Below are 26,452 nucleotides of genomic sequence, written 5' to 3' on the forward strand. Positions count from 1 at the left end.
GACTTCAAAACCTGATTTTCTGACTTCACCTTGGGATTACCTGGAAATAAAAATAAAAAAAAAAAAAATCAATAAAGCTTGACAGGTAAAAATACTATTAGTATCTGAAGATGAAGAAACTATGTTCTATATCCTGTACAATCCTGTTGAGTTCAGAATACTTAAAAGAGGTATAAAGGATTTGTCCGACATACTGTGGAAGCTCCATGCAATAGATATGAAGTGCAGAAGTGGTTGCATGCTGCCTGGTCTATCTGGTACTGCTGGCACTTTTGACAGGAACATTTATTAGACCATGTTAGCAGCAGAAAAGAGACTCCTTCTGATCCCATAATTGTCATCAGAAGTCTGACCGGTTATTGTAGACATGTCAGATAAAACAGCAACAAAAACATCCACCACAATCAATCATTTTTTACTTTCTGAGAAATTATGGGTTAAGAATGAATAAAGAGAGGGAAATAGAGGTCAGTATTTTAAAAACAGCAAGAATGAGATCACACCCTAAATGAAAATCTTGTGGAGGTTGATTGGGGTAGTCTATCCCCACATTCCAGGAATAAACTCTCTTCTTTTCACCTCTCCACTACAGTCTAGCTTGATCTGTGACCACTGAAACCAGCAGGACTTTTTATCATTTATTTTCTGAAGAGAAGGTATCTCTCTTTTATGGGCAACACTAGCTAATGTTGGGGGGAAATTCCCAGCATCCCCAATAGTTTTAAGCAGAAGTTTCAAAGAGGGCTATGATCCTTCATCTTAAGTCAGTGAACACTATCTTACTCCACAAGTAGCCCCAGAAAAAGTAAAATAGGATTGCTACAATTTTGCAGCCAGTGGTTCTGCTCCCAGGAGAATGTACGATTCAGCTCGGAAGAAGGGTGGTAAACCCTTGCCTACAATGTTTGGATATGACTGTTCTTGCTATTTGTTCCCTATAACCCCTTCTTAAAAAAAGTCAGGGAGGTCTGTCCTTCTTCTGGAAAGCATCCATTAACACAGAACAAGAACACTGTCCTTGCTGTCCACTAAAAACTAAGAAAATCTATCCACTATGAGCTGCATGCCCAATAACTCCTCTACAAAGTAGAAGGAGGTAACAAATGTGTTTTCCTTTCTTAGATCACAATGGTGCCTTCCCTTTTGCTCTTTAAATCTGTTATGTGTCTGAAGTCTGTCAATGATCTTTGCTAAGATGAATTTGCCTTTTCATTTGTCCGTCCGTAGAGGCAAAATAGTCTTGCATCAGGTTGCTCCAAGTTCAGCTTTGTTAGTCTATAAACACTCAGGACTCTTGTGTCTTTTCATTCCCTATCAACAGCAAACTGTGACTACAGGAGACTGCCTATTTTCTAATTATAACCACAGAAATGAAAGCCAATGCACCTTGCAAAATGATAGAACACTTGACAAGGTGACTTCTCCAAAAGTCAGGCAGTTCCCTAAAGGTCCTCAAGAGTTTTCTGGATACTTTCCACTGAAAAAAGAAATGTGATGTGTTCTGAACAGAATCCAATAGAACCGTTTAATGGAAGATAAATTTCTCAGGGAAAACATGGAAACTTGGGATAGTGTCACCATGTCCTAGATCAGTATGGATAACAAGAAATCAGAATCTGTAGCACAAAGCCATAAAGGACAGAGGGGAAACAAATAGTTATTAAGTTATTCTGAGGCTAATGGGCAAAGGGCTAGATCAGTCCTTTGCCAATGTCAAAAGCATTTTGTGCTAGCAAAAGGAAAGGTCTTTTCAGTTGTTCTGAAGTATCCAGCTCTTTTGAAACCAGCAAATGTTAGACACCTAACCGCTTGTATTGTCCTACAGTTCTAACAAATCTTGTATAGAAGAGCCAGAGAGAATAAAAATTACTAATTTATTTCTTGAGGTAGCCACAAGAGTGATGTGGAGGAGCTATGTTGATTTCATAATCACTGCATGGGGGCATGGTATGTTTTTGTCTCTCACTGCCTTCTAAGTAAACCCACCCATTTTTAACAATCATTTTTGCATAACAAATGCTAGTTTCCTAAGTCTGCCAACACTAATTTGGAAACACAACACAGTTTTCTTTTGGGAATTTTTAACGTTGACATTCATGGATGTCTTTCAAAACACAGAACATCAATCAATCAAAAAAACCAAAAAATCACATATACAATGACTCATCAATCATAGCTAAGGAAAAAGATTTTCAGCAAAGAAATAATCCATATTTAGAGACCATGATCTACCTCAAAGTCTAGGTACATGCCCAATACATACTTTACAGTGTTCCAGAAAAATTATAAAATCTCAGAAACATTTCAGATTAACATGACAATAATGTCATGGCTTCCAAAGCAAACTGTTCTGTATTTTTCAAGTCAATGGAATGTCATGCTTAACATTTAATTGTTCTTTAACTAAATAAATGCAATTAGGATTTTCTCTGTAATATTTCTGGACAAGCTGAGAAATATACCTCATACATATCCATGCATTTGTGCAATTATTGATGCGGTTATTGATGGAAGATTAGAATTTTCCGGGTGAGTTGCTGACCAATGAACCTTGCCAGTATATCCAGGGATATTTGAAGTGCTAAAGGAAAAGTTAAAGGGGGGTGAGGGTGGAAAAAGAGTATGTTAAATGACTATAGGATTGAAATATGGTTTACAGATCAGTTTATCAAAGATGGATGGGGTAAAATCTCTTCAGAATATAATAAGTAATCCTTAGAATGTATGAACTGGCATAGCATCTTTAAGATCAGTGAAACAATTTTATGATTATCTAGCTGATGATCTGACCCAAATTCTTTGGTTAGACATGGCAAAAATGTCTAACCAACATTTTTGGTTAGACAAAAAACCCCCATTCAATCTCAAAGAAAAAATGGGGTCATGTGGTTCATATAGAGCATAAAAATCAAGTAAATATTCTTTTAAAATGTGATACAGATTTAGCTCACAATTAGGTCACACCTTCAAATAAAGAATTTAGGTGGCAGACTTTAGATCAACAGGTGTGATTTCTCATAGCCTAAACCACAAATAATTTCTCAAATGATTCTGAAGTTCTCTAATTTTTTCCCAAAACGTATTAATAACATATTTACGTGTATATTTAATATCATGCTTCTTAGACACATCAACTTAAATTCTACTTCAAATACACCAGTGGACTGAGACAAAGTGTGTCACATCTTGGAAAAACTGAAGTATTTTGTTAATTCTGACAGTAAGTTTTAATGTGAAATTCAAAAAGAAAGTTCCTTACCGCTTTTAGTCCTTTGTGGGTCTTCAGATTGCATGAATTATATCAGTACCTTCTTTAAAATAATCTCTGAGGTATTCTTTTTTTCCCTTATACTCTGGGTAAAAATAAACGGTTCCTTTAATTTTAAAGTGCATAGAGCTATTTGTCTCAACACAGCTGATCAGCTACTTCTCTGCAACCGAGTTCAGCACAGGTTGCAAAACTGGATATATGTGCAAGATGTGGTTTATCAGAAGATTCTCTGAATTGTTTATTAGGAATCTTGGCTCTGAAATTCCTCACCAGAATAGTAGAGGCAATGGCAAAATGCCATATCTACCTACCACAGTTATAACAAAGAACTGTGGGTGAATTATACTTGTAGTATATACTTGCAGTATATGTTGTAGTCTTTGTACCCATACTTAGCAGAAAGACCACCTAGTTCTTTCTCTTATTTTGGAGTAGTGTTGCACTAACTCATACGTTCATACACTGCCATACTGCCTGGGCCATGCTCTGGTACACAATTCTCTGGAGGAGCTGGCTTTGTAGAATAAGCACTTGGGAAGCTTTTGCCTATAGGGAATTGTCAAGTAGTTGGCTGATAAGTAACAAGCATGTTCTCTGCTTTCATAACAGCCATGAAGGGCTAGCACGTAGGCCTGCAAACCCAGAACATCAGTAGAACGTATTTTCAGAATCAGCCAAAATGTCTTGCAGACAAATTTGTATTTTCCTGTCAATTACTATTAGGTAGATTTGTAGAAAATTTCATCTGCATATGTGGAGATCCCACTGAGGAGGGACACAATAGGCGTTGGATGTGTGTGAACATAAGCACATGCATTCATCCAAACCTGAAAATGTGATATCACTTTGAAGGATACAATCAGACTGTGAAGAGTTTTATTAACCTGGTGATGTACCAAGATGCATCTCTCACATGTAGTAAAGAAATTCTGTTGACTTCCTTGAAATTGTACAAGCATCACAAAGAAGAGGAGGAGATCACAAGTAGCTCCATATTAACTTGCAACATTTTATAAGCCTATTTGGACTTAATTCACAAAATAACTACACAGCTGAGGAGATACTAAAACATATTATGCATCTGATTGATAAAATCTTCTGCAAAACTAGGAAAAAAAAAGAAAAGCATCATAAATGGCCAAATATCAAAAAATCAAGCCTGAGAGATGACCTGAGAAGAATATTTGTTCCAGACTGACTGCTAGAAAAGATTGACAGAAGTTAGTATATTCATAATGTGTGAAGGATGTAGCTCTGAAAGAGAAGAGAGATGGACAGAGAGAAGCTAAAAGTACCAGGACAGTAAGAAAGCTTATACGACAGTAAAGCAGCTGCTCTCCTGGGAACCTGCAAAGAAGGTGTAAAAATGTGCTGCAGTTATGTATGTGATAAAGCAGAAGAAAGTGAGGTCAAAAAATACCCCTTTGTTTTTGGATCACGCTGTCTAGTTCTTATTTGTTTTCTCTGATGAGCTGCTAAACCAGATTGCTGCTGCTAAAGAAAACATCTTAGTGCAAATCTACCACTGGGCAACGTACAACACCCCTCTGTGGTTATGCTGTCGTCATCAAGCTTTCTTTCTGTAACCATGACATCTCTTTTGTTCACACACTTCCTTGTTATCATGCTAGCAGCTCTTAATCCCAACAGTAAGAAACATACAATGTTGACAGTTGAATCTGTGCAAGCCCTAAGATCTTTTTTTAAGTGGAATGTAGTTGTTCTGAGTGCCTCTGCTTTGGTGTGCCTCTGTATGTCCATCTCGGGATGTATTGGAAAATTTTAACTTTCTGGTATTGTTCAGGAAAAACAGTGTTGACTTAATTTAGTTGGCCACCCATACTAACATTTAGAGCTATTTGAGATGTATTTATGTACCTCAGATAACTCCCTATGACAAAGGACCTGCAGGAAAACCTTACTGTTCTGAAGCAGCAGCTGGAACTGATGTTCTTTAGGGCACTGGATGCACAGGTTTGCCATGTAAATTGCATGTCAGCTGTTCTTATGGGAGCAAAATCAAGATTCCCTTGAATAACTTTTAGTTCTTAAAGACCCTGGATCTAACACTTCAGTTTGAGGAGCTAAGGTATCCAAGTTCTTTGTGCAGAAATTCTGTCTCATGAAAGCAATCTGATAGATTTTTATCTTGTGCGTATGAACAAAGAGTTCTTAACATCTCACTCTTTCTTAGAAACACTGTTGTACAAATCTAATAGAACAAAATCACCAGATGAAGTCATTAACTAGCTCTTCTGGTTACTGCAATTATAAAATAGGCCTCTCAGGTCTCATTCGCAGTGCATTAGGCTTGCAGCTGGCTTCCACCTCAAATTCCTTTCTAGGAAGACTGACAGGTCAGACATTTGTGGCCCTTCTTTTACTCCATGATTCTATTTGCAAAGCAAAATAACCTGTGGTAAAAATGCCTCAGATGTGATCCTATGTCAAGAAACTTGATGCATAAATTTTCCTGTATTGGGAGGGATTATATCTGTGAAGTCAAAACAAGGTGCTTCATGCAGAGCAAAGAATGGGAGAGACAGCATTTTTTAACAGAGCATTCAGATTTGCATTTCATACCCTTCTCCCTCAACCACCAATGCAGGATAAAAGGATAAAACTACCAAAATTATAAATCCCAAAAAATATTTTGAATCATCTTGAACCAAACCACTTTGTTTCTACAGTTTCAAACAGTGTTATTCTGCTTTCAACTTTTTCAACCCCTCTTCTTAGTACAGAGTAATATTATTCATAAACAAGAAAACAATTCAAGTCAACAATAAAATTGGAAAATGTCAAAGTAGGATATTTCAGCACCCCCCACTCTCAACTTCTGGAATGACTCAAACTGGAAAATCACTAAAAAAGCATACATGGTGGACAAGATGTCAGTTTCTGAAGAAAAGATACATTGCGAGAAAGCTCTTAGGGAGCCCATGAAAATGGCTGTGCAAGGTTCACGGTGGCAGAGGGTCCTGTCCCCAGCTAATTGTGGTTTGGCGGTAAATTGAGGTTTTGGTGGTAATTTGAAAAGATAAGGGATATATGCACACCATTAGCTGGAAGGTGACTGCACTGAAGAGGTGTGATTGAAGTCAGTACAGATATACTGATGTGATAGTAGCGTTTTGCCCAATGTGCTTGAGAAATCAAGAATAAAGGGTAATTTCAGAGAACAACTTTGTGCAAGAACTGCAGGACTTGAAACACTTAAGACATTGTCTTCCCAGAAAGACTATGTATTAAGTTCCCATTTCAATCAACTGCTTCCAGAGATAGATGTTGATCAGATTCTATCCACTTTCTGACCCGGACAATTTCTGTGGTCTTAGACAAGTCATTCCAGCCTCCTCAATCTGCATCTTTTAAAACCTAGTAGTATAATCTGTTTTACTAGTGTTATGTCAATGAATTAGTTGACGCTTCAAAAGCGCTGCTAAGTAAATAACACTTTGTTAGACTACATATGTATCGTGCAAGCACTGCCCTCTACAGAGTAATACGAGAGCTGATGAATTATGAGCAGTTTTAAAATGTTAATAACTGCCAGATTTTTTCTTGATTCTGGAAGCAGAGGCTTTTAATATGGAACAAGAAAACCTAATCTCTGTCCTAACTACTTTTGTCAAATTTCAACCTGTAGGTTCCAATAAGCATCACAGTGAAAATCAGGAAGTTGCTGTGCTGTAATGTAAAAAAACCACAAAACTGAAAAGTGTAAGCCAGATATAAGACTTGATTGTAATTAACAGTTACTGTGTACATCAGAAAGTACTGTGTGATACAGTATTCCTATACTAATTACTGCTAACTCACTGATGGTGTAAGGCAGTTCTAGCTCTCCAAGGAGGTGAGTTATTTGTGTCTGTCAGGCTGAGCATTTACCAGAGCCCTGCCTGCGAATACTACAGAGGAAATCCCCATCACTAGCGTGGGAGCCTTTTTTTCCATTGACCCTTAAAACACCTGCAGAACGAAAATACCACATAGAGCATAACCTTGTTTCAGCAGCTGATTGGGGAAGAAGTCAAAAGAAAAAGCTAGTGACTAGGGGTGGTGTAGAATTATACAAAATTACATACCTATAAAGACATTTAAGAAAAAAAACCAGCAGATGATTATGTTGGGAATTGATATGATGCAGCAAAAGAAGTTTCTCTATGGTTTTCAAAATTATCATATTCAAAATGTACTTCTGAATAAGAAAGAGATTTTTTTCAAAGTAGTTGTTAATAACAAGAAAGAACAAATTGGATCTTTGCTTATTTTCACTTATTTGAGCCTCCCAAATATGCCCAGAGAATTTAGTAGTCTGAGCCTTCCTGGAAGCCATGGTTGTTGTGCTGTGAAGTTTCCTCCCCTGTGTAACTTGCCAGAGGGAGCTGAAAATACAGGGTTTCTTCAGAATTCAGAAAGTGTTCCTCTTCCTTGATAAACATTTGGGTTGGAGCAGCAGTTACACACAAGGGATCAGATTTTTTGAAGTGCTCAGTGCCTCTAAGTTTCATTGTGGTGTTTGCGGCCAGATTTTCATAGGAGCTTAGCCATCAATGTGCACCAAGAATGTAAGCTCTTTCAGAATTCTGGTTTTCACGTGTGGTTGCTGAGCTATTTTTGACAGCCAGGCTGGCTGCACAAAGCATATCCTTTACCTCTCTGTTCTTCCCTACCTCGTTTTTGGTTAGCTATGTGACATATAAAACCAAGTATTTATCTTCCATAAATAAATAAATTTTTACAAGCAAATACTTAATAAAAAATCATTAAGAAACAAAAAAACCCAAGGAAATAGACATAATCAATTCAGAGCTCATAGTCTTCTAAAAGAAAGCATAGAGATCTCAGTTCTACAAAAAACATAAAGAGGTATTCAGTTGTATCCCTGTTCAAGAAATCTTGATAAGCAGAAACCTTCAAGTCACCTATTCCAGTGAAATTTGCACTTCATGTGCTTGGAAGAAGAGAAAAGAGTTTAAAGTAGGTAGACAAGTAAGATAAGAAAAAAAAACCCTCACATAAAAAAGAAAAGATGCACAAAAAATCAGTAAATTTAAAAATACAATAAAAGCCACTTGAGCTACTGTACAGTTGTTACCCAGTATAGCTAACAAAATTGCAGAGGCAACATACAATGAAAATTTAAAAAAAAAATCAAATCACCCAATTTGGTACCTCACTAGTTAGTGGCATAAGAAGATAATATTCAAACCTACAACTCCTGTGTTCTGACAACATAGTCCACACAATGGAGCACTGTGTTGTAAAATGAGATCATGCCATGATTTTTAAATGATTTCTTGAGATCTGTTGGTGAAAAAAGACTGGATTAGAAAGAGCTTTTCAGAGTGCTCTTTCACAGCAACTTCCTAATTTTTTTTACTGTCTCTTCTTTGTGAAAGGATTTCTATGTTCCCATTGGCAAAGAAATTACAGAAGATTCCATGTTTAAGACATACAGTGCAACATAAGCAAGGATAAAATTGAGAAACAAGCTAATCCTAAAGCAAATTCAGGAACACATACACAAACCAAGGACATTGATAATGATGTTACATTCCAGAATTGGAACGGACTTCAAGAGATGATGTAATTGATCCTTTTGCCCGACACAGGCTTTAACAAAAACCTGGGTGAGAATGGAACTGAATTACCATCCAGGATCTTTGATCAAGTGCAAAGATGAAGAGTCTGATCTGAGAAAAGCACTTCCACAGCTCCCTTATGGAAATACCCACTGATCATTTTAAAATGCCACCAGACCACGAACATAGTTTTGACTAATAAATTCAGATTAATAAATTTATAACTTCCAGATTAATCTCAAAACTTACGATATGGCATTTTACATGTGGTGAAAGCTCCCAAAGACACTCTGTGTTTGAACCACAGAGAAAAACTGTGTCAGCTTGGATGAAGCTTTGAACAACCTGATCTAGAGGAAGATGTCCCTGTCCAAGGCAGGAGCGTCAGAACTGTATAATCTTTAAGTCGCTTCCAAACCAAGCCATTCTATGATTCTGTGAAAAAATTACTCAGTTTCCTAAGTCTTCACTTGTGTCTCAGCCTAACTTTTAAGAACTATGGCCATTATTTTGTTCTAATTTTTATTTTTTAAACTCAAATTTCAACAAAATATCATTTCAGTAGCTCAAAGCTCAGAGTTAAAAAAAGGCACAGGCTAGGGCTTAGTCTACAAGAAGTTTCATTCCTAACTGTGCTACATATTCCCAATGGGATTTGGCAAACTACTTCATCACACTGCATCTGGAACCCTGTTTGTAAAACTTCCAAACTGCATGGTAAGGAATTCAGAGTATTATCTAAAGTGTTGGGTATATGCATAGTGTTTTTTCACAAAACTAATTTACAGGCTTTTAGGCTCAACTGCAGCATAAGTCACAACTTTTATCTTTTTTCTAATTCCTTAAGAAAAAAGCAGAAAAACAGAAGATGGTTTCCTGTTCTGCCAAAAGGAAGAGAGGGTGGGTGCGAGAGTAACATACAAAACATGCCCAGGTTCACCACTCTTCCTGTTTGTCTCTACAAAATTACATGACAGATGACTTTTAGCTAGTTTCAGCTTTGCAAATAATTTGAATGGCAACCACTTTCTTGCATGGTCTGGGGAAGAACAGTGTCTCACTCCAGAGTAGTGTCTGAGCACCAAAGCTGTTGCCTAAGAGCTAGAGGCAGGAAGTACAACTGCTAGTCCATGAAGGAGTGAAAGTGATTATCTACAAAGAGATTTTTACATTTTACAGACTTATAAAATATATTTATGCTTCTAAATCCAAAGCATATATCTAACTTCTGAAGGATCTTGTGGGAATCTAGCAGCCTTAATACCTTTACACACCTTTCCAGAACTACTGGCTAGCTAGTAGGGATCATTTTTGCGTCTTCTGTCTGACTTTATTCTTTATTCTGCTTAAAATCGTAGCAATCTTGATATCTGACAATCAGACAGAGAATAAATATGAAAAAATTAACAGACTTTTTCAGGATGAATTGAGTTTTGTGTAGCTTTGAGGTATAAGAATGTTTTAGTTCTCAGAGATCTTGGCCTCCTGGTTGCCAGAAATCAACAAAAGACATAGCCTCATTCACAAAAAAATATGAAAATGAGGTGGACAATACCAGAAAAGGTCATACAGAATCGGTTGCTCAAAATTATAATGCACCATGATACTATATGCTGCAAATATCTCCAAACAAGATGTCTGTTCACAGCACAGTGTGAACATCACCTTCTATTCTTCAAAGGTCTACAGCAACCGCAGTATGACATGGCAGAACTAAAGGTTAATACCTCTCCTATTTTCCCTAAAAACTCAGAAATCTTTGTTCAGCACTACTTTTATGCTACATGTACTGCATTTTTAAAGCAAATTTCTCAATAAATATTTGGTTTAGGTATTAATAGGTTTGGTTGCAGTAATAGAGACCAAATTTAAGTCATCTTTCCATGCCTGTGAACCTGCTGTAATGAATAAGACTGTGTGAAGAATGATGTACTGTTCCCCATATGTGTATGACAACATGTGATGCATTGCAAAAGGATACACATTCTCCCGGAAACTGATGTAAGAAACAGAAATGAACAGCGGACCTTAGAAAATCCAACTTCTTCCAAGGCAGCTCCCAGCAACTAAGAATGTTCAGCACACACTCTGCCATGTATTAGTAAGACCCAGCACTATGCCTTTTCTTCAGAACAGAGGGGGCAATGCTTTTAGCTTCTCTCTCTGCTTCCCTAGGTGAAGTACCTCTTTTGTAGTTTCCTCACAAATGTGGACTCTGCAAATCCACTGAAAGGACAGAAAGGCAGTCTGTGCAAAGAGAAAATTTGATTAAGAAAACAGAACAGTCCCTTTCCTTTTTATATCACTTTTAATTCTTACAATGAAGTTGTTAATCCTTATCATTTTACTTTCTCAGAAGTTTGCAAATAAATGCTTAATACCAGCACAAGGTACTAAAGGCAAATTTAAGAAAGGCTTAAAATGAAAACCTTTGAATTTCAGTTTGTGAGGGAGCTAAAAGTATAATGTTCCTAATAGCATTCAAGGTGCTTTTGCAAACTCAAAGGCCATCTAGTGACTAAAGTTAAAAATTACACATTTTTAACAAGGCAGTATTCAACTCATAATATCCATCAATCAACAGCACATGCATTTCTAACCAATAGACCTGTTCTTTGATAAAAAGAACAAGAAGCATTTGAAATATGAAAGTATTGCATAGTTTGAAAATAACAAGTTTTTTTGGAAGTAAGGACTGTATTCAGAATAGCAGAAATTGCTGGTGTGCGCTAAGCTCAGAACTTGCTCTTCCATATCCTCCCCATTTCAGCCTTGAGTATAAAACTTATCTATTTCCTGCTGCTGGGCATTTACAGGAATGTCTGTGTTAGATAGTCTCAGCATCATTAGGAACCATGAGTCACATGTTTTGGGTATGATCTAGCAGATGTGCTTGGACTAGCTTCACATGCAGCCTTGCTCAAGTGAGAAAAATGGAAAGATGCCTGCTGAGTTCTTCAAACTTGGTTATGCAAAATTCATCTAGCAAGATTAACAGCAAGGTGGAGAGTATAGTCTGATTTCCATCCCAGCCTAGGTCACAGTCTGACATTTGTGAAATGTTTATTTAACCAAGGCAGCATATTGCACTGGTGTTACCACAGGCACATTTTACTTCCCAGGATGAGCGTGCTCAGGGGAGATTTTGTTCCAACAGTCAGCTATTTTCAGCCCAATTCTTGTCATGACCATTCTGTACTAGATGGATAGCAGGGTGACTTGGGCCACAGAGCAACTCTTGGATGGAAAAAAATCCTAATCAACATTCCTGGTTGAAAGGTGTAATGCATGGTGTGAGGAGCATGATTTCCTTGAAACTATAGCACTATGTGATACAGTAAAGAATCAGGCCTTAATAGTCTATGACAAATTCATACTTAGTCAAAACAGGTTGTGTTTAAACTTTCAGCAACACAAGTAGATGGATAAAATCTGTCATACCATCACCTCCATAAACATCTCTCTCCTCATTTTTTATTGGCTTCCTTGACTGAATTTGCATATCTAGACTGAATGGTCCCCTAGGTTTACACATACCTACAATGACCACTGCAGGCTTTTACCAGTGTAGGTGTTCTACCACCGATCCAGTGATTAAAAAGGACTCTTCAAGCTCAATCTTGAATGTGAAAGCCCACTGTGCTGCAGTGATAACAGACCTCATTCAAGTCATCAAAAAGAATAAGGAGCATTCTCCACATTTATTTTTCACTTTTGTCTCAAGACCAGGTCTTAGACTGTATTGTCTTCTTTCCCAAGTAATGAGAATTCAAGAGGCAGCATCAAAATCAGGCTAATAACTGAAACGTACTGTGTAGAGCTTGTGTAACAAGGCTTTGAAGTTTGCACATGGTTAAGTGGCATTAAGTCTGCAATCAGCATTGTCAGTGTCTTCAAAACTTACTGCACCAACACAGCCACTGTTTGGGTAGAAAGGAATCAAAGATAAGTACATTATTCATAAGACAGCTGGTGGAGGCAGCTGAACCACATAATGCATGCTCCAAAATTCTAGTTATTTATTAAAATGATCCACACGAAAAAAACATGGAGATGAACTGACAAGTATGCTTGACATGTCCCAAGATGAAAACAATCATCTGCTGAACTTGCACCACATAAGAAATGACAGCTCTAGGACGTATGTGCAGAGCAGAGGCTTGGGAAGAATGGAAATAAGATAGAAATGTGTCATGTCTTGTCTTTTCGGCTATGCCCAATATCTTGGATATTCTTCCAAAGAGGAAATAATGGATGTTGATTTCTAGTTTACAAGTGAAGGGCTGGAGTCACCAGCAAGTAGAAGAGACTCAGCATGTGCTCTCCCTTAGCATCAGAAGATAACTTAAGATTTGATAACACAGTCCATCTACAACTCTTGATTCAGAAGATGAGAGATGGGATTGCTTGAGCTTAATAAAAAAATGTAGAAACAACCCAAGGACATTGTGCTTAAGTACACAAAGGGATATGACAGGTTTGAGACCTTTAGCTTACACTGTTAAAGACAAAATAGATCAATCAATGAGAGACAGAATATTCTGACAGAATGTTTATGAGGTCCCAAAAGAGAGTTGGTGACAACTCAAAGTTTTGCTCTTGGAATGATGCAATGCCCATTTGAATTTGGTAAAAGACTGAGGCAAATTATTAGGTTGGCATATATGCTAAATGACCCAGTTCACCAGATATAATCTTGTCTTTTAATCTTCATCCTCAGGTAGTAGGTCTTCAAGCAATTTCATAGGACAGTACAAACAAGTTTGTTTTTTTTTGTTTTAAAATGAACTTCTTCTCTACTTGTAACACTTATCTCACACAGTTCTTAAGAACAGAGGAAAATTTAACATCAGATCTCAGTTTCTCTCTTGGTCTGCCCCTGCCAGCTGCTCATATTGTCCATGTCTATGTTCCCGTTGAAAGAATAATATTCAAGAAAAAGTAATGAGGGCATTTACCATTTCCCTTCCACTCTGCAGAGGTACCCGTCTCTCGTATTGTATGCCTGACTGCACAGGCAGGCTCACCTGTAAATTGAGTTTTCCTGAGCAAACTTGCTGGCTCATCGCCTGGAAAGGAGTCAAATTCTAGTTTCCACATCTTGCTTTGAGTAGCCTTTTCTCCCTCACTTCTACTTAGCTTTATCTGAGCCTTTCCGAACTTCCTGCCAGCCTTTACTGGGCCCATATGAAATGCTCCACTCTGAGGTAGAATAGGTGAAATACAGAGTGAAGAAAGACACCAATTCTCAGGTGATTTTTCTGGATTCTACAGATGAAAGATAAAACCTTGAGTTTGGACTTGTGTATAGTTATCATGGTATTTTCATAAATGTCATGTCTCAACAAAAACATCGGATGTATGAAGTCATGACAATCATTCATTTTACAGACTTCTTCTGTTCTGCTTTTTATATTTAGCTCACAGAAGCTTGTTAGAGTATTCCGATATTCACGAAAAATGAAACATACAAATCAACAGGTCTCTGTGAAGGAGTAAAAGATTGCATTTGAAATCTGTCCCAGAACCTAAAATCATAATTAGATGCAATGTTAAGCAATATTTCCTAATTAATTCAGTTTAATGGATTCTTATGCAGCAGTAAGAACCACTTGCAGGACTGATTATCAGTTTAGTAAAAATCATAGTTATTTTAGTTAATAATCAGAGTCAAGCTAGCTTAACTGAGATTTGTTATGGAATAGCATCAATCCTTTCAACCAATTTTTCATCAATATCTCTACCCTCTCTTTTGGTATTGTGCATGCATGTCTTCCTTACCAATTTACAGTGGAAATGAAAACACGAAAACATTTAAGGTAGTTACTGGAGTGTGCTGATGACCTTAAATGTTCACTTGGGACTGCTTTTATTCGAAAATATTGCTGCGAGTTTATGCATATGACGTACACAAAATTTAGGCTACCTTTCAACAGTAAAACCTAAAACTAGTGCGCAAGAAATTGTTCACTGATTTGGTGTATTCCAGGCTCAGGACTATATCTCCATTTTGTGAAACACTGTGAAACAGGATCAGCCAGCATTCCCACTGTTGGTTATAGAGGCTGGATTTTTGAAGGTAATCTGTTATTCCAAGGAATTTCTTCATAAGCTCTAGATCAACAATAAAAAGAGGAGGAAAAAATTCCCATGTAATCGTTCATGAATGAGGTAGAAAACTAGACAATAAGGAATTATATGACAAAAGACAATGTAGAAAATAACAAAGGTGCATATTTCTATTTTAAAGGGGAATGAAAAGCCTGGAGTTATGTGTTGCTTGTACACAAACAAGTAGTTATTACAGTTTCTCAGTCTTATCTTCTTCAAAACTGCCTCACTCACTAATTGAAAGAGGTAGTTTGTCCTCCAGTAAGCTCATGGTGATGGTGGAATTTATTTTGTCCATATTTGAATAACCAGTTAAGTGAGATGAGACATAAACAGAAACTAGACACCAGTCATATCATGCCTGTGATGTTGAAGACAGATGTACAGAATGCCCTTTTGGAAACTCCTATTTCTCTTCACTGCCTATAGAGGAAGTGGAGATAAAGAACATAGACTGGATGCAAGATTTTAGGTAACTAACGTACGCAAGATGACTCCTATGCCAAATACTGTTAAAATACCAGAAGTTCTGAGAGACAGAAAACCATAGAAAAATATGTCCTGTTACCTAAATGTTCATAGTAGCAAATGATTAAAAAATTAAGCAGAGTGCAAGCAAAAACTGTTTTTAAAATGAATCATGTCTCACATAGTATTTGACTTGTAGAAATGGTTCCTTCTTTCTGCCTTCCAAAAGGATCACTTGGTTCCTAGGAGAAATCAAATACATGGCAGAAAGAAATGTGATCAACATACATGATACTATGATAATCTGTTGAAAGTGTGAATTGTATGTATCTCTTTTTCCTAGTTTACCATCTTCTTTTGCATCAGAGTGTGAAACATGCGATTTCACATTTTTCACCAGCCAGCACTGGAGATCAAGAATGGATCTATTTCTGAGGAGTTTTTCTCAGGAAGGAATAGGTAACACAGTGAATGGAAGATTAAAAAATAATAAAATGTCCTTGCCTCTCTACTCTTCAAGAATATAGCTTTCCATCTGTTATATTATTTTTAAAATAGCATAGCAAATACACTTTATAGTCCCTCAGATGTACATGATGTATATATGACGTTCATTTCTACAAAAGATGTCCAACTATTGAACTATTTAAACATGTGCAACACTTTAAGGACTGCTCAGTGTAGAAGGATGAAAGATGCTACTAATTCTGTGATTCTATTGCATTTTCAGTGTGGAAAGACTTAATTAGACTTGCACTGCAGAGTCATTGATGCCTTTTTATTTACCTATTTGTTTGTGACTTGTACCAAACAAGGCAGTGCCTAAGTATTAATTATATGAGTATTTATAGCAAGTATGTGGTTTTAGTATCTTTTGTACATTCCGTATTTTTGCTCTAACTCTGTCTCCAGTTACATATAACTGGCGTTCATAGTCTCACATAACAGTCTAAATGTCTTAAACTAGAGTAACAGTACAAAAAAATTAAAATTATTGGAGCCATAGCCATAATTAAAATCCAGTCATGCTAACATCCAGCTATGTGAAATGCAGTGACTATTTCAAAATAATTAGAATAATAAATTAAAAAGTCACTCTGCTACTCTAATCATTGTCAAAATATGTTGAATGGAAAGCACACTGGAAACAAAAGGACTGAAATATGTTTTCCATCATTGCAAGCAGGTCACCAGCCACTTGCCTTAAGATTGGGATCCATACAAAAAGCAAAAATATGGTTTTGGTCAGACAGAGCAGGAGCAAGTTTCACTGGAGTTCTCCAACACGAAATTCACACTGGATGAAAACAACTCATGGCGTCCCCTAAAAATCGATACACCAATGTTCAATTACCGGTTACCACTCTGAATTAGAAACTTCCACAAAAATACATTAAATTACATGGAAGATGAAAGCAAGTGATAAATAATACCAGAACATATGTTTTTGTATATTTTACATATTGATATGTACAATACTAACCTTATAAAGGGAAGTATCCAAATTATCAAACATAATAGTAAAAGCTTGTTAATGAAATCTGAACTAATAATTACATACTGCATTTCCACAGTTACATAATTTTTGCCAATATTTCACTCTTTCCATCATCCTCCCTACTTCATATTGTAATAATGTGGGCTGTTGCTGATCAGGTCCTGTAAATTAGGCTTACCTACCAAGAGGCCATATCCTGCAGTTGTTACTACAGAGTCACACAAGTGCTGAATGAAGAGCCAGTACACAAATGCTGATAACCAAGTGAATTGCTGTCAAATAGAAAGATGTTATAATGTGCAAGTTTCAGCTCCCTCAAGAGGAACACTCATTTATGTCTTTCCTCTCCCTAGATTTCAATCTTAAAAAATCTTGCAGGGATGTAATTATCATTGAGGTGTTTATACCTGCTGAATTTGGCAGAAATTTTCCAATAGGTTAAAAGTTATTAGGAAAGATCTAATAGATAAATAAACCAGACAAATGGAAACAACCTGTCTCCTTAGGAAACCAGGATAAAACCCATGAAATAATCTCATATGTAAGGCAAGGTATATGTACGAGAGCATCATCCAGACTCCTGTGCCATTAACTAGAATAATGTTTTTGGTGACTTTGGAAAAGGTGTATTTCTAAATATACATTGTTATCCTCTAATAAAAGGGGTAGGCAGTCCTACTTCATTGCACCATTTTATCTACAAACACTAGAAACTTACTTAGTATAAAGGATGTACTATTTAAGTAGTTTTCAATCCATTTTTTTACTTCCAGACCTCAGAAAATCTCAAATGCATATGAAGACATTCATATAGCAAATTTAAACTCACAATAGAGCTACATTTCCTAGTTTGTTATAGAAATGTTAGGTATACTTTTGAGAAGATAGTTCAAAGACTAGAAGTTGAAAACCACTATGCTTGATACAGAATTAGTTCTTGCTGAACTAATCACTCCAACAAAGTTTAAAAATAAGTCACAGCTTTTGGTAAAAGACACTAAGTTTAGTATATGCTATATGTAGATACTGAAATAAACAGACCTGTTTTTTAAAAGAGCTTTTTGCACAGCAAACCATGACTTTAAATTGCTGCTTTTTTAAAAGCTTAGTAGAATTTATGGTTCTTTACACCATGAAAGACTTTCAAACATAATCATTACCCACTTAAAACAGTTCTTTTGAAAGTGTTTCTTAAACAGGTAACCCGACTGCAGTAAAGATGGTGGCCACATGTCCATTGCCTCAGCTTTGTGTTAACGATAAGTGCAATCTGCACATGTAAGACTTCTACTCATATGGAAATGTTGTCATTAATATTTCTGTCTGAAATGTATTTACTTAATAGGTATGCATGCACTAATGGTAGAAGGCTCAAATATATCCATCCATTTGTCCTAGTAGTTCCATAAAAATAGCCTTCCACTAGTTCATTGATTAAAGAGCTAGAGGTTGCATTCTTTGTGTTGTATATGTAAAACGCTCATGTCAGCTACTATGCCCTTAGCAAGACATGTATATAATTTGCTTTGATAATTGTGCATAAGAATTTCTAGAGACCTCTGCTCTTGCACTCTGTATTGTAATTTGACATCTTGACACTACTGTCCTACTGCTGGGATGATTAATCTTCTAACATTTACTTCTCTTTTTTTTTTTCTTTTTTAGCGGAAAGATCTAGCATAAAAACTGCAATATTTTTTTCTTTAAGTCCAGTTTCTAGAGTTTTCAATGCCACTAATAGTTTGCACAGTCCACAGGACTGAAAATGACATGATCTGTTCTTCTCCAAGTTGGGAACTCATTGTCTTGGCTTTGTCACTTTTAACTAATGACAAGCTTAATGATACTGTCAGTTTCAGTTTATTACTTAAACTAGTCTCCTAATCTGACAAAGCAGGATCTAGTGACAGATAATGAATTTAGGCAGTGTCTGGTTTGGATTCTGAATCAGAAACTGTTTCCCAGAAACCATGAAAGCCAGAACATCTTTTTGTTTTGTTTTTAAAGGAAAAAGTGTGTTTCTTATGCCACTGCATAAAGAAATATGCAGAGGGGTTTCATAATGCCAGCAGTCTCACAAGCTTCACTGCATTGTTGTTCGAAAACTGCACTGTTTTTGACCTCTTTATTTTAAAATCAGTAGGACTATTGACTTCAGTGGGCCCAGCAAGAGACAATAATGCCAAATGAAAGATTTACAGGTAACTCTTCTGGATTGCTTTGCATAGTTTTTTGATTAATTATTCTACTTCTCTTTAAGTATGGAAAATATATATAACCCATTAATGTTACTTCTTTTCCTCTTTTACTTGTTTGAACAGAAAGGCTACAAATCGCTCCCTGAAAGCTAATATAAATGAGCATAAACACTGTAAGTTTATATTGCAGAGACATCCAATGACAAAAGAAGCAACAGAGAAAGAACAAAGTTGTTGAATAAAGAAAGCATCAGTCTGCTATTGGAGAAGTGAAAAACCACCGCACAGTGAAGTACGTAGCTCTAGGGCTCATAAATGATCGACTCCTTAGTGGAACCAAAATTTGTTTTATTCACGGCACTCAGCCCTCAAGAGATTATTCTGAGTTTTTAAGCATTATTTCCAGATGACCTACTAGCTTATTAGGCAGTATGCTATTACACAATTCATTGTATGCGTAATTATTTAATAGCAGAGATATTCTTGAGCCTACTGTAGGTCATTTTTCGTTCTTAGTTGACGTTGTCTATATGGTACAACAGTTATGAGCTATGCATGTTATTTATGAGTGTTCTTGCAGTGTTTATTTGATATTTTTCAAGTTGCAGTTGTTTTGCTCTTTGCCTTACGCGTTGTTGCCTCTGACTAACCTTTCTTATTTCTCTGTCTGCAGGCAGGTAGAAGGTTTTATCTCACTAAGTACTCATGTTACAAACAGCAGCTGTACCATCATTGTCTTTAGAAAGGCAGGAGAGGCTGGAATCCTGCCTTGATATGCTTCACACCCAACATGCTGCTTAATCCTGGACTACTCCTGGATGGTTACTTTTCCAGAGTAATCATTACTTTGGGAAAAAATGTTCATTGCTTCAGAAGAGGAAATACTGGGAAGGAAACTGTTCCTATACAAAGGCCATTGGAAAATCAATATAATGCGACCACAATTATTTCAACACGTTCTACACTAAATTCTTCAACAGAGCCTCTTAAAGTAACAATATAATAAAGATAAGGGTTTCTCACAGATAAATAATTGATTAGAAGATTGGAGAAGGAGAGAAGGGGTAAATGATCAATTTTCCAGGTGGATGGAGATCACTGGTAGAGAGACCTGGCAGTAACCAATCTGGGCTGATGACTTTGTTGCTTAATGTATTCACATATTACCCGGAAATAGAGGGTTGTAAATTAAGTGATGAGTTCAAATAAAAATGGATACATTCATGAAGGCAAGCCTATGAATCCATGACTACTAACTACAAAAACATCATCTCCTGTTCATGAAACCCTGATCAACATATCATCACATGATAGAAAAATATGCAGAGGAAGTATGATGACGTTCTTTGTTAAGTATCCACAGTAGTGGATGGAATACTGGACTTAGTGGGACTTTTGGACAAATGCAAATATGACCATTCTAGTAGTTTCATGAGTTAACTTCTTATTTTTTATAGGAAAAGGTTACTATCAGACCTATTGGTAAACTCTATAGTGTTTCTCATTTCCTAGTTTTTGAATAAAACTGTGTCTATTGATATGTCAGCTTCCAACAGGGGCAAGAAATCATCCTGTTCCTTATCAGACACCCTGGTTCCTTCTGGAATCCCAATGTCCGTCTCTGTGTTAAGTCATACAAAACAGAACAATAATTACAAACTGGGTATGAGGGCTTCATTTCCAGGTGTCCAGGTACAAACATATCCATGTGATCAAATTCTGAGGTCCTACTAAAGACTGCAAAGAAACTCAGGACCACAGAGAAAAGGTTACAAAATTCTGTACAAGTGAGTGAAGGGGACTCTACAGGCCAACACTAGCAATTTCCCAAAGACCTTGCCTTCTACCACTGAACACCTTTGCTATACTGAGCAAGAATACATGAAGAATAGTTCCTCAGCTGTCTTCCTTCTCTACCAGGCTCCGATACTCCAGTCTTAGAATGACCAACTTTGTCAGATTCTCACCTTTGCTTTCCTACCACAGAGACTCACTGTTCAATAAACTTACTTTGCTCAGTAGATGCAAAAAACTGCTGGGGAAGTTCAAAGTAACCGTGTTGATTAACAAATCTGTAACACTAAGTCTTTTCACAACACAGAACCTCCTGTGTGCTGCAGATGTTTTATACACTTCAGCTCATCAGTCTCAAAGTCTGATTCTGTTTCTGTTTCATCTCTGACACAATGGAGAATGTGACTGCAGAATTTGCTTACAAAATGCTTGTATGATCTCTCTTGCAGCACAACTTCCCCAAACTACTTAGCTGTGGAATGTCTTGGGGCTGATCTCTATAAAGATTAGCAACTTTCATCATATCAAGTGTCTCAGGCTCAGTAGCTGGGCTCTGAATCATACAGCTGAAATCTGGAATTTGTTTATGCAGTCTCATTAAAAATAGTAGCTTAAAACTCAACCGCTATTTATATCTATATTTACACATTTGCAGTTGATACATCAGCATCACAGGAAAATTTGTAAATGAATACTAGGCTTGGGAGAACATTTGCACAGCTTTCCTGAAGAAATTGGTGCTGGACTTAATGTTTGTCCCTGAGTTAATTCTGTCTTTTTTCTGACATCTTCAATGGAGTTAGTATTTCCTGCTAATAGTGAACTTTACCCAACAAAAAAATCACCAGAAACCCAATAGACAGTTTCTCTCTGCTTTCTGGAACCATTCTCCATTTCAGACCACTTTCTTGACTGTAAGCCAGCTTACTGAATGAATGATATTAAGTTTCAGATTTTGTCTGTGTTCATTTCAGGTTCATCTCTATCTGTCGAAGTATCTCTATCTCTATCTCTGTCTGCTTCTCTCTGTATTGAAAAAATTATCAGTCAGATAGAATTGCATTTATCAAGTCTTCTTTCCTCTTCAGTTTTCCAGAGGCTTACAGAAAAAAAAAAAAAACAAACCAAAAAAACCAAGAACAGCTGATCAGTTCTGACTGATATCTGAGGTCTAATTTTATATGTAAATCGAGAACACAGTAATTCAGAAATAAGACTGAGTATTATATGGATAAGCAAGGAAAAAAAGAAAAATTAAGGAGTCTATTTTTTTTTATCCCTTGAAGTTTCTTTGGTTTCTTTGGGTTCTGTTACATGACTCTAGTAATTTAAAGGGTTTGAAAATGCAAACTTTGAAACCAGAAACAAGGAACTAAAACCACTGACTGAATTTACATCATGTAGAGTCTTCGTGGGGACAACAACACAGATAAAGTATAGTTAACTGTGAAGTGATATGGAACAAAGAGCTTATCTAAATTTCTTTACCATATTCTAAAAAGTGCCTCCCCTCATGTCTAAGCATGTTGTCTGAGTTCCCAAAATTTTTGTTCTAGCTGTTATGAGCACTTCTCAATGAAAATCATTGAAACGATCTTGATCTTTATAAAAATTCAGCCACATTGCTGCTTGTTAATTATGCTTGCCTTTAGAAGCCCTGGGCAGATATTTCTGGTCTCCAGAATTTTCACCAGAAAATTCCGAATAGTAACCACCAACCCAATTTTGCTTCATTTTAAAGAGAGTGAATATCCATTTTGATGCAATACAAAATGATCACATCCAAACTTATGCATAACACATTTATGGAAAAGAAGAGGGTAATATGTACGTTGACAAACATGTGATGGCAGTCCTAAAGTACTTCTGTGCTCCAGTCAGCTAGACACTGGAATAGGACTTAAATGTGCTGCACTGCAATTTGTCAGTAGAAAACAACTTGTCAGTAGAAACAGTAGAAGACAGAAATATACAGGGGAATTCCTGGCTCTGGAGTGACTTGTTATTTTGGTTTACATTAGAATAGGTGATTGAGGGATTCAATAGCTATTCCAACACTGGGCTGCAGGTCAGTATCTGTTCCTGTACTCCCAAAACCTAAACAGAGATCTACCAAAAACACATCATCCCTGAGTAGGAAGAAAGGGTAATTTGGCCCTACTAGAGGGAGTGAATCCACTGAATGCAAGCAAAGAATTACTGTTTTTCTCCTCAAAGCTGGCAAAGCCATGTCTGTTATCAGGAATTCCCAGAACAGGCATGCACATCTTCTTTTAACACATTTTGCTGCTGTTGGTGATCCACCTTGTGAACTGGTTCAGCTGACAAGGACGACTTTATTAAAGGCACTTGCCTGCCTTTCAGCTCCGTAGGAAACCATGGTGATCTTCTACTGTCCTGTAGAAGTAAACCTAAAGGACTCCATTTTTTCCTGTTTCTCCAAGTTTCTGAAGTTCTAGTTAAAAAAACACACCCTCCAGAAGATCACTGCATAGAAACCAAGAAGAGCAAGGCATTTAAGTAATGAATTCTTTCCTGGAATGACATTTATCAAGTACAATACTAAAAGAACAGAACCATTGAATGAGTAGAGAAGTTTTGAGTTGCTAGACAACAGCGGAAACCATCTCACAATGAAATGTCTCCTGATGTGGAATACAGTTCATGCATTCCACAGGCATCTAGTCCTTCAAGGGGACACACGTAGGAACTTGGAACGGCACTACAAATTACTTATTCATCTAGTAGAGACAAAATCAATGTGTTTTCAGTCTTACTAAGAATTATATGATATTTTCATTGAAGTATTTTAAAATAAGCTATTCTGTTTGTATCCAGATCACAAATATCAATTAAGATTTGACACAACACAATTTATCAAGCACTACTGCAGATGAATATAAATCCAGAAAACTTGCAATTTTTATTTGTAATAAGTAAATCACATTGGCATCAAAATTTTCCATGCAGTTCAATTACCTCCGGAGTATTGCCATTTGTTTTATCAGGTTGGCAAATCCATTACTGTTTCAGCTCAGAATATGTAGCACTCATTTCCTACTCTCAAGCTCAAAGGTATTCATTTAGCAATCTAAACAAAAGCAGTCTGATTTAGGAAGGTCCTCTCTGCATGAATTCAGTGCCATCTGCATAGGCCTGGCACTTCATAAAAATCAAACTACATTTGTTTGGAGAGATCTATTCATACTACACGGGCCTTTATTTTGTGGCCTTGTCAGGAAAAATTAGGGCACAGAGTCTAATCATTCTCTCAGTTATGTTAGTGACTGACAAAACTTCCCTGAATTCCTAACTTACTCTTGGTTAACAGGAAATCAGAAATGGGTCTAACATTTATTACAGTACAGGTTTGTTGTCATAAAAAATAGCATACCATTATATAGAGTCATGGGGGGCAGGGGGGGAAAGGATGGGGTGGTTTTTTGATGGACCAGGGATTAAAAAAAAAAATAAACCAAAGCTTCCTTCTTTATTGAGACAGCTTTCATATACAGGTTACAAGAATTAAAATGGGTAAAAAATTACAGCTAAGAACATTGTATTAGCAGTACCACCATTGTTAGGCCAAGCCAACACTATGAAAACACAGAACTCTGTCTGAGACCACTTGCATCCACTTTCTATCACACTTGTACATTCGAGTTCCTTGGACTTGAAGATCCACGGTTGGACTTGATGATCCAAGAGATCTTTTCCAACCTGGTGATTCTATGATTCTAAGTTAGTGAAAAGACACTTCCAAAATTTGGTTTCTGCCAGTAACAAGCCTTTAAAATGTCTACATTCACCAACACACGGTAATTTCTGTAACAAATATCATCAGTTTTACACTAGAAATAACATCCAGAGTTGCAGACTCTTCTTTTCCCCCACTGCTCACCTCCTGGAAAGATTTAGAAAGAAAAAGCAGGAGAGGCAAAGACATGGGATCCAAGTAAGGCACAGGATGGAAGACACTGCAAGTATGACTCATGTTTTGCTGCATTCATTTTGCAGAGTAAAATGCATTTAAAGCTTTATCTTGGATTTTTTTTTTTGACAGGCATTCTGTCCAGATTATCCTAGGAAGTAAATTTGACAAGTAAGACTGAATTATTTCTACTGCCAATTTTCAGAAGCTATCTGTACTTTAAGGAAACACACGAATGAGCTGGGCATATGTCTAAGCTAGTCCTTTTTACTAGATGTCTGGCTTTTACTTTGCTTCAGGATTCTAGTGGAGTAGTGTTTCTTTGGTTTTTTTGATGTAAACAGCTAATGCTCTCCTCTGGTACAGTAACAACATACCAAATCATTGAATCTTAGAATCACAGAATGGCTTGGGTTGGAAGGGACCTTAAAGATCATCCAGTTCTAAACCCTCTGCCATGAGCAGGGACACGTCCCACTAGACAAGACTGCTCAAGGCCCCACCCAACCTGGCCTTGGACATTTCCAGGGAGGAGGCATCTACAACTCCTCTGGGTAACCTGTTCCGGTGCCTCACCACCCTTACAGTAAAAATTTCATCCTAATATCTGATCTAAATATCTCTTCTTTCACCTTGAAACCATTACCTCTCATTCTACCACTGCACTTCCTGATAAAGAGTGTCTCCCCTGATAAAGTGTCCCTCCCCAGCTTTCTTGTATTCTCCCTTTAAGTACTGGAATGCACACTACTGCTATGTAGTGTCCCTGGAACCTTCTCCTCTCTAGGCTAAATGAGCCCAACTCTTTCTGCCTACCCTCATATGGGAGGTGGTCCATCCTCTCTGATAGTCTTTGTGGCCCTCCTCTGGACTCACTCTAACAGATCTGTGTTCTTCCTCTGCTGAGGACTCCAGAATTGTATGTTGTACTCCAGGTAGGGTCTCTCAAGAGCAGAGTAGAAGGATAGAATCACCTCCTACCAGACTTTATATGCTTCCCAGATAGCTCATTCCCACCCCTTCAAATAAAATCCTTTCTCTACCCTACTACAAATTAAATACTCTTATGCCACAGGAACAGGCAAATCCCTGGCATTCCAGATACTTTCTTAATCGCCTCTTTGTAGCAGCACAATGAAGACTGAGCAGCAGAGCTGTAAATGCTCATAGCAGTGAGTAGATCAGCACAGTTCTTTGGATTTGCAGCAGAAAGTTCCTTGCTCTCCATTCTTCAGGAACAGTTGCACTGAGCATGAAGCCAGTTCACTGTACCTGTGGCCACCCACAGTCTGTACTAATGAATGTTGGAATTTTTCAAAGGACCTTCTCCTGGAGTGGAGGTGGAGGGTGTGCTGGTGCATTATTAGATTGGAATAAATTATGTGTAACTCAACGGCTGGATGATTTAGGATAGAGGCACTGAAGTGACAGATGTTTCCCTGGGGTTTGAGGATGTGAAAGCCTGTCCTCCTCTCTTCTTTCACAAGAGATGCAAGCTCAGGGCTGGGAAAGCCCCATTGCTGAGTTCCCAGAGGGAAGTCAAGGCTGGGAAGGTGGGAGACAGAGCAGCCACCTCCAACCCCGCTGGCTGGC

At 37.2% G+C, this 26,452-nt stretch overlaps 1 protein-coding gene across 1 annotated transcript; it reads right to left on the reverse strand.

Annotated features, from left to right (window-relative positions):
• SPATA48 (spermatogenesis associated 48) lies at positions 1-26,087 on the reverse strand. The gene is given in 12 exon segments (XM_054057872.1): positions 1-40; positions 2,463-2,581; positions 12,671-12,732; positions 12,734-12,783; positions 13,320-13,357; positions 14,331-14,387; positions 14,815-14,973; positions 22,965-23,089; positions 23,091-23,201; positions 23,203-23,259; positions 23,261-23,317; positions 25,965-26,087. Coding segments are annotated over 11 exon segments (957 nt in total). The 3' UTR covers positions 1-40; position 2,463.
• Positions 26,088-26,452: the final 365 nt, after the last annotated feature.

The sequence above is a fragment of the Cuculus canorus genome, chromosome 2 (assembly GCF_017976375.1).
Source record: "Cuculus canorus isolate bCucCan1 chromosome 2, bCucCan1.pri, whole genome shotgun sequence".
NCBI classification, from domain to species: domain Eukaryota; kingdom Metazoa; phylum Chordata; class Aves; order Cuculiformes; family Cuculidae; genus Cuculus; species Cuculus canorus.